The sequence below is a fragment of the Condylura cristata genome, unplaced genomic scaffold (assembly GCF_000260355.1).
Source record: "Condylura cristata isolate star-nosed mole 26May11 unplaced genomic scaffold, ConCri1.0 scaffold00018, whole genome shotgun sequence".
NCBI lineage: Eukaryota > Metazoa > Chordata > Mammalia > Eulipotyphla > Talpidae > Condylura > Condylura cristata.
The window spans coordinates 23508964-23518609 of NW_004567119.1; the positions used below are offsets into that span (position 1 = coordinate 23508964).

Genomic DNA, 9646 nt, shown 5'->3' on the forward strand with positions numbered 1-9646 from the left:
AAGAGATGCGAGGGAGAGACGAAGAGATGCGAGGGAGAGACGAAGAGATGCGAGGGAGAGACGAAGAGATGCGAGGGAGAGACGAAGAGATTGGAGGGAGAGACGAAGAGATTGGAGGGAGAGACGAAGAGATTGGAGGGAGAGACGAAGAGATTGGAGGGAGAGACGAGGCGAGGGAGATGAGAGATTGGAGACGAGGGAGGATAGAAGAGACAGGAGAGAGACGAGAGCTATGGAGATGAGGGAGATGAGAGATGGGAGGATGAGACATGAGAGCTAAGAGAGACAGGAGAGAGACGAGAGATAGAGGAGAGACGAGGGAGGATGACACAGGAGAGAGACGAGAGCTATGGAGATGAGGAGGAAGAGACGAGGGAGGAAGAGACAGGAGAAAGACGAGAGATAGAGGAGAGACGTGAGCTATGGAGATATAAGAGACGAGAGCTAGGAGAGACGAGGGAGGAGAGAGATGAGAGAGCTATGGAGATGAGAGATTGAAGAGAAGAGATAGGAGAGATGAGGGAGGAAGAGACAGGAGAGAGACGAGAGCTATGGAGATGAGAGATTGGAGAGACGAGAGCTAGGAGAGATAGGAGAGATGAGGGAGGGAGAGAGAGGAGGAGAGACGTGAGCTATGGAGATGAGAGATTGGAGAGACAAGCGATAGGAAGATGAGGAAGAGACAGGGGAGATGAGAGACGAGGGAGGAAGAGACAGGAGAGAGATGAGAGCTATGGAGATGAGAAACAGACGAGAGAGAGGAGAGATGAGGAAGAGACGAGAGATAGGAGAGAGACGAGAGCTATGGAGATGAGAGATGAGAGTAAGGAGAGACGTGAGATAGAAGAGGAGAGGGAGGAAGAGAGACAGGAGAGTGACGAGAGCTATGGAGACGAGAGATAGCGGAGAGATGAGCGAGGAAGAGATAGGATAGAGGTGAGAGCTATGCAGATGAGAGAGATGAGAGACAGGAGAGTGATGGGAGCGATGAGATGAGAGATAGGAGAGATGGGAGAGGGAGGAAGAGAGACAGGAGCGAGATGAGAGAGAGGAGATGCTATAGTAGCAAGACAGGATAGTTGAGAGACGGATGAATGTAGAGAGGACAGTCAGGAGATGAGTGATTGAGAGGAAAGACAAGGGGAGAGAAAGGTGAAGGTGAATTTAGAGATGGGTGAGTGAGGGGAGAGAGGAGGGACAGGAGAGAGATGAGAGACAAGGGGAGAGACACTAAAATGAAGATTGGAGGAACAGGGGACCAGAGATTGAGGGAGATATGGGAGATAGAGCAGAGACGGGGATATGAGAGATGAGGGAAGGATAGAGAGGTGAATGAAGAGAGAAGGGTTGGGGAAGAAATGAGAGATTTTGGCAGATGGGAGTGAGGAGATTCTCGAGATGGGATGCAGACGGGAGAGAAAGAGGTGAGGTGAGAGACAAGTGTAGAGATAGGTAAATGAAAAGGAGAGAGGAGAGATAGAGGTGAGAGAAGGAAGACAAAATGAAGAAATGAGGGAGCGATGAGAGGGGTTTGAGGGAAAACAGGATGGACAAGGGGAAAGACAGGTGAATTTAGAGTGGAGGACTGGAGAGAGATGAGGTGAGACAGGTGAATGAATAGAAGATGGACATGAGAGCGAGATAGAGGGGGAGATGGCAGAATGAAGAGATTAGTGATCAAAGATGGAGAGAAACATGAGAATGATGAGGGAGGGAGGAGAGAAGAGGGGATAGATGAGAGCGAGGGAGATTAGGTGAGAGAATGAGTGATGGGAGAGACAAGACTCAAGAGGAGGGACAGAAGAGGGACATGAGAGCAAAAGATCGGGGACAGGGGAGAGAGAGAGGGAGACAGGAGAATATGGAGGGACAAGAAAGAGAAGATACGAGAGAGAGAGAGAGGAGAGGCATGAGAGCGAGGGAGATGAGGTAAAACAGGGGAGAGATAGGAGGAACAGGAGAGAAATGGAAGAATGAAGAGATGAGGGAGACAGGAGAGAGACACTAGAGGGGGTAAACTGGCTTTAGGGAGTTGAGGTAGATGAGAGCAAGAGATGAGGGAGAGAGGAGAATAACAAGGAGGGATTGAGAGGCACAAGTGGGGAAATGAGTGAGGGAAGATGAGGTAGATGAGATATGAGACAGGAGAATGAAGAGAGGAGAGATGAGAGAGACGGGAGGGAAAAAAGACACCGGGAGAAGAGAGACGAGAGCAAGAGATGAGGGGAAGACACAGGAAAAGACACGAGGAGAGGGACAGAGAGGGAGAAAGGAGAGGGGTAGAGATGACACATGACAGATACAAAGAGGAGAGACGAGATGAGAGAGGAGAATGACAGGAGGGACAGGAGAGAGACATGAGAGTGAAAGAGATGAGAGACAGAAGATAGACTGGAGAGATGAGGAGAGAAACAGGAGAATGAAGTGAGGGAGAGATGAGAAAGGGGGAGACTTGAGATAGGGGAGATAGAGTGTGGAGAGCGAGTTAGAGCACAGCTGTAGAGACAGAAGAGACATTGAATACAGTGAGTGACTTAGCGAGGGAGAAAATGAGAGCAGGGCCAGGGAGAAACAGCGGGAGTGGAGACATAGCAAGAGGATCAGTGAGACAGTGAAAGATGGAGTCAGTGTGGAAAGACACAATAGACACAGCAGGAATGAGGAGAGAGAAGTGGGAGGCTACAGGGAGGTTGGGCAGAGGCACAGAGACAGTGAGGAAGAAAATGAGAGCAGAGGTGGAAAGAGTCAGTGGAGAGAACGAGCGCGGAGATGAAGAGACAGGAGACAGCAGTAGCAAGAACGAGAAAGCGGAGACAGTGGCGAGGACGCAGAGACGCAGAGGACACAGGAGCGCGAGGCGGAGACACCCACAGTGCAAGTGCAGAGACAGTGGGCAGTGACACTGGAGACAGCAAGGAAATAAGGACACAGAGGTTGGAGACTGCGGGAAACAGATGGACAATGATCGAGGAGGAGAGAAACAGATAATGAGGGAGAAAATGAGAACAGACAGTGGAGAGAGGGAAGCGGCACAAGACAGCTTGGAGTGAGAAAGCAGAGACAGTAGAGTGAGGCAGGAGAAGGAGACAGTGAGGAAATGAGAGCAGGGAGTGTGGAAAGATGGTGAGGGCAAGAGACAGACAGCAAGAGCTAGGTGAGGTGGAAGACAGCGAGAGATTCAGATGAGGGAGTGGAGACAGAAAATGAACAGAGACAGCAAGAGACCAGGAGAGTGAAGAGATAGGGAGAGAATGAGAGTAGAGACAGGTAGAGCAGACAGTGTGAAGGGGAGACAGCAGAGATGAGAGACAGGAGAGTGGAGACAGTGAGAGCTGCTGCAAGCATGAGAACATGAGGGGAGAGAGGAGACAGACAGCGAGGAGGAGGGGACCCAGGGGGAGAGTGGTGACACAGACCAGAGCAGAGACACAAGAGACTAGAGACAGTGAGGGGGGAGAGGGGCACGGTGGGATTGGAGACGGGAGCGCGAGTCTGGAGACTGCAAGACAAACAGGTGAGCAGAGACTGGGAGAGAGAAAATGAGAGACAGCAGGAGACAGCTAGATAGTGAACGCACACTATGCAGGCAGTGAGGGAGACAGTGGGCGACAGCAGACTGGAGACAGATGTTTTAAATGAAAGAACAAGATAAATCTCAGAAGACCTCAGTGAATGGAGATGAGTAATTTACATGCAAAAATAGTGTAAAATAGTGTTAGAAAATCCTCGCAGAGCTCAAAGAGGAATGTGGGAACAGTGAAAATTTTCTGGAAAGAAATACTAGAAAGTACCAGATAACACCTACAGAGCTGGACACAGTGGGACAGACGAGCGGCTCAGGAGCAGGCCAGGCGAGGTGGGAGAAAGGTCGGTGAGCAAAGGGCGCTGGCCTCACCCGGCCGGAGCAGCCACAGGGAGCTGAGAGCCTAGTGTAAGGGCTCATGGCACAGTCTCAGGCCGACCGACGCTCACATTGCAGACATCACAAGAGGAGAGAGGAAGCAGAAAGCAAAGTGGAAACTTCCCTCGGCTGGGAAGGGAGACACACTTAGATCCAGGAGAGCAGAGAATTGCAATAAGGTGATTAGATGATGAAATGTCAGAAGTGAAGGGCAAGGAGAAAAATCTTCAAAGCAGGAAGGAAAACAATACTCACGGAGTCCGTGCGGAGGCGCCACCTGCGGAGTGAAATCTCAGCACATTGCTTGGGAGAAATGAGCGGTCACGTGCACACGAAAGGCACACCACTGTGTTACACCACACACAGACATGCGCTGGAAACATACTAGTGGCTTTCTTATAAAACCTGAAGCCATGTAATGAACGAGTAGGCATTTATAGCCTCAAATGCATTGAGCTTTGACATTTCTTTAAAAAGGTTTTTTTGTCTGTCAAACACATGAAAAGGCAAGTAAGTTCTTGTTCGTTACTAACACTGCTGTTTAAAATAATTTCTCAGTAACCTTTTTAGCATGTGGCCTCTTGATTTCCTAATAGTTTAATGAATAAACTCAGTCTGTCCTTTCCATCCAAGTTCTTTGCAGTCTTTAGCAATGAGTTTTATGTACTTAGACTCAACATTAAGAAAATACATTAAGAACATGTAAAATAGTTTTAGACCACATGATTATCTTGAGAAACATTATCACTGGTTTAATGTGCATATTTGGTGATGAAGCTGGCAGGTGTTTCAGATACCCCTGTCACACATGACACCCTACTAACAGGAGTAGCTCAATTCCTCCCTCCTTCAAAGTCGCAGTGTCACCATCACTCTGGTTTCTGCATAGCACACCTTTTATAGCTGTTTCTGCATAGCACACCTTTTATAGCTGTTAAGTGTAATTCTAGCTGAAGAAGTGGAGTTGTAAGATTACTTTGAAGAATTAGATAAGAAATCAGCCTCTTATGAAGCACGACTTAAAGACAGTGCAGGTTCTTAATGACGAGAAATGAAAGGGTTTTACTGCAAGAGGGCAAGGGAAGACAACCTGGAAATCTTTAACGGGGTCATGTAAGAACTCACTCTTAAACTTTGCATCCACTGACAGGTGTTACTAGAAAACAGATTTAGTCTACCTGAACAGCTGAAGAACAATTATGTGATCATATTAATAAACAGTTCAACTCCTACTTAAGATTTTTAAAACTAAGTGACATTCTCAGTCTGATAGACATGTACAGAAATAACTTCAGCCCATCGTGCCCAGGGGCGAAGTGCCTGCCTTCTCCCCCACGTCACGTGGGCAGGGCACCTCCAGTCCCAGCACTTTCTTTTTTTCTAAGAAGCTCAGCCACGCAGCTCACCATAATGTGGGCTATGCTTTCTGACCTAATATTAAAAAAAAAAAAAAAAAAAAAGTAGCAGCTAAAATGTGAGTCTTCTCCAAGGAGGCTGGGCGAATATTTGAAGTTTACAGTTTGGCAAGCCTTGTGAATTTTGCTGATGTTATTCTTTCCTCATCAAATTCTGTCATGAATTTTTAATTAATGAACAGTTAACATTTTTTCACTTTTATAACTAACAGTACTGTTCAGTCGTCTCCATTCAGCTGAATATTCTTTCTGGTTTTAAACTTAAAAAGACTTCAAGATCTTTTCTGTTATGTGATAAATGTGTTAGTTACTGCCTTAAAGACTTGGTTCGTTCCCATCAAAAGTTAACCGAAAACGAGAACCAGACTTAAAACAAGCCAAATAATTTTGTGAGCCTCTCCTCCAGACTCAAAGTGAAGCTTCATGCTCTTCTACTGATTGCCTGGTCTCCTTTACACCTTTTATTATATAGGTGAACTATGGAGCTCAACGGTGCAAGTGCTAAGTGTTTACAACTCTGCAATGTCTGTTGCAGGATCTGCGAGATCCAGGCCGTTGACTGCACCACGATATCCTCGTTCACAGTGAGGGAATGTGAGGGGTCCAGCAGGATGGGCTCGAGGCCACGGCGCTACTTGTTCACTGGCCACACGAACGGCAGCATTCAGATGTGGGATCTGACCACGGCCATGGACATGGTCAACAAAAGTGAAGACAAGGGTAGGTTCCAGGGAAAGGCGTTGGCCGCGGGGCTGTTGGCACCAACAGCTCGTAATGAGGGCCTGTCTCCCCAGACGTAGGTGGCCCCACTGAGGAGGAGCTGCTCAAGCTGCTGGACCAGTGCGACCTGAGCACCTCGCGCTGCGCCACCCCCAACATCAGCCCTGCGACCTCCGTGGTTCAGCACAGCCGGCTTCGCGAGTCAAACTCCAGGTAGGTGAAAGACTCGATTATTGTAAGCAGCGGGTGCTTTTAGGAAAATTGGCCGAGATGCTGTAATCACATATAATTGTTCTTGGAAATTATTTTTCAGAGTCCTTTTTTAATTCAGAGTATGCTGACATCCAACCTTTTAGAGTTATATTATACTAAATTTTCTTGCATCCCCAGTTCTCATAGAAGATTGTTTTTGCCTTTGTTCTGTGCGTTACTGACAGTTTAGACTCTTGTAATATGGTCAAGAGTTCAAAGCAAGTTAGAAAGATCAGTGTCACCTCGGAGAGTATATGGAGCTTTTGTCTGCTCATCTTAGCAGTTAATACAAATGCTAAAGTATGTCTTTCTGGTTGCTCCATTATAATTCCATAGCTTGAACCAATGACCAAATACTAAATTAAAGTCTTCCCCCTTGTTTTTGAAATATTCAGAAATCCTGCTGGGCTGAATTACCTATATGTGGGTTATTTTTTTTTTAAACGTACAGAAATTAGGATATGCTATTCTTTATTTACATAATTTGTTCCCAAAGTTTTTCTGTTGGTAGTTTACTAAGATGTAGGAGCTTACACATTTTAAAAATTATATTTCAGCCTTCAGCTCCAGCACCATGAAACCATCCCTGAAGCAGCTACTTACGGCTCCATGAGGCCTTATAGAGAGAGTCCTTTGTTAGCGCGAGCGAGGAGGACTGAGAGCTTCCACAGCTATCGGGACTTTCAGACTATTAATTTGAACCGGAATTTAGAGAGAGCCGTCCCTGAAAATGGTAACTTTGGTCCAGGACAAGCTGAAGTGAAACGGGCAACAGGGGAATGTAATGTGTCTGAGAGAAAGTCTCCAGGAACAGAAATAAAAGGTTTGAGAGAAACAGATAGTGGATTTGAAGCTCATAAAGTAGCTGAAGGTTTTCTGGAATCCAAGAAAAGGTCCTCAGAAGATGAAAGTGAAAATAAAGTAGAGTTAAGAAAGAAAGGATTTGAAGGAGGTGTATTCCTCGGAAGAAAGAAAGGCCCCTACCTGGCATCATCCCCTAGTACCTCTGACGGAGGCACCGACTCACCTGGTACCGCGTCCCCGTCCCCGACGAAGACCACACCATCTCCCAGGCACAAGAAGAGTGACTCTTCAGGCCAAGAGTATAGTTTGTAGCTTATATAAGCTCCCCCAAATTGTATGACATTTCAATACATGAACTTTTACACCAAACTTTACAAATTAAAATTGGACTTTGTTTCGTATCTTTTTAACAAAATTATCTGGAATAGGAGATGGGTCCTTTGGAAAAAGTTTAATTTTAGTTTTACAGATACCACTTAACAGATCAATTTGTAAAACAAGAGTCCACTCTCAGTGCTTAGTGACTCAGCTATTCATTGTAGATTTTGAAGTGTAATACCGTATCTTAAATAAGACGATGCCCGTTAGATGAGTTTCACCTTACAGTCTGGGACCAGCAGACTGCATCCCTGGTCTTGATTATGCCCGAGACTTGTCTTGCAATGTGTCCTTAATTGGATTACAAAATTCTCTTTGGAACTTAGCTCCCAACCCTTATTGTGATTGCAAAGTGTTTACCGGATAATGCGGTGCTATGTTTGTGAAAAAATGTAATTCAGAAACACTATTAATGTTGAATATCACTTGACACTGTAGAAGTCAGTCTTTTTTTTTTTTTTTTTAAATTGTGGGTCATTTTCTGATTCTTATTGTTGGAGTTCTTAAGTCTTAGTATTACCAGGAAAATTCCAATATTGCCAGGAAAATTCCAATATTGATCAGAAGAGGCTTATTTAAACTTTAAAAGTTGGAACAATTTGAACAGATTAAATTATCAAAGACAAAGCTTTGAACTTGGGGACGGGAAAGGCAGTAGTTGCCAGTCTACCATATTTGAGCAGGCAGATGTCTTTCCCATTGTTAACCAGAATATTTCAATTGGAATGTGACTATTTTGTTAAACTTATCAGACTGCATTTTTTGGCTAAAGGTTTTGACTGCTGCAAAAGTTAAATTTCTAATATTTTGAGTTGTAATACAAAGTGTTTTGTACTTTTTCCATCGAAATGATTTTCAAGTTTCTGCAAAATAGGTAATTGTAAATTTAAAGCAGTAAGCATTTATTGGTGAATAATGTACATAGGTATTCCCATTCCAAAAAAACAAGTGAGTGAAGTTTAAATAAATTCTTTAAAGTTTACTATAGTGCCAGTGGATTTGTTATTGGTTGGTTATTGGCCCAAACTGGTTCATTTCACTCAGAAAGCTAGAGACTGAACCGCCAGGGATTGCTGCAAAGAGTATTTAACTCCAGATAGTATCTGAATCCTGGAGACAGTTGCGAGGTGGACACAGACAATGGCTTCAACAATAGGTTATACAGAGAAAGTCTTACTGAATTTATACAGATATTGCCAACAAAAGTGAGCCTGTGGGAGGGAGAGATAAGCAGTGTGGAGGCACACACCTTGAACTGAGGAAGGGGCTGGGTTCACCCAGCAGGCCAGGTCTGAAGAAGACAGTGAGGTAGGCCGTGTTTTCCTGCCTTGGGCCTGAGGGCTCATGCAGCACACTGGCAACACGCAGACAGCAGGTGCTGGGTCTGAACCCCAAAGAATGATGTTTGTAGTGTCAGAACACCAGCCAGCTATTCTCCCCTCCAGTGTATTTGGACCGGTGGTTGCACAAACTGGGGTAGGAAACCCCAATTTGTCAGCTCCGAGATCAGGTGTTAGGACCACCCAACCGGGGAGATGACAGGGCCAACAGCTGAAAGGACAAAAGTCTAACCACAGTGCCACCTGCCAGGGAAGTAGTGTGGATCTAATATCCTGCTATACTTTCTAAAGCAGCAAAATGGGCAGACAGTAACAACAACACACAGGGCACCTTGAAACCTCAAAGGGAGAGGACTCGCAGGACCCAATGAAGATGACATGGAAGATTTTACCTTCTGTAGGCTCAAAGTGCCATGACAAATGCAAAGAAATGGAAGAAACATAGGAGAAACAAACAAACAAATCAGGAAAAAAAAAAGAAGTTAGAAGTAGAAATTGAAGCTCTGAGTAAGAAAATAGATGTAAGAATGTAAGAAGATAATCAGGTGATTGAGATTCTAGAGGAAACTCTGGAAGTAGAACAGGCCAAATGAAGGATCTCGTCAGTGACCTTGAAGATAACACACAAAGGACCTGGCAGAAGATGACAACTATCAAAGATAAGGGGTAAAATTCAGAAACACTTCAAGAGTTAACATTTCAGATTATTTATTTGCATTAGGAGAAGCAACAGGATAATGGGTTTTTAGGAAAGGGCAGAGAGAACTCTTAAAGAAATAATACAGCTCCAAAGGCCGAGAAGAAACTGAATAGGTAAGCCTATGAAATTGCAAACT

General features: G+C 45.0%; 1 protein-coding gene across 1 annotated transcript in view; it reads left to right on the forward strand.

Annotated features, from left to right (window-relative positions):
• KCTD3 (potassium channel tetramerization domain containing 3) overlaps positions 1 to 8452 on the forward strand; it is a 53272-nt gene extending 44820 nt beyond the window's left edge. The window contains exons 17-19 of the mRNA XM_004685237.2: positions 5852 to 6036; positions 6111 to 6249; positions 6846 to 8452. Coding sequence (XP_004685294.1) covers positions 5852 to 6036; positions 6111 to 6249; positions 6846 to 7404 — 883 coding nt within the window. The 3' untranslated portion in view covers positions 7405 to 8452. The remainder of the gene's footprint in view (positions 1 to 5851; positions 6037 to 6110; positions 6250 to 6845) is intronic.
• Positions 8453 to 9646: the final 1194 nt, after the last annotated feature.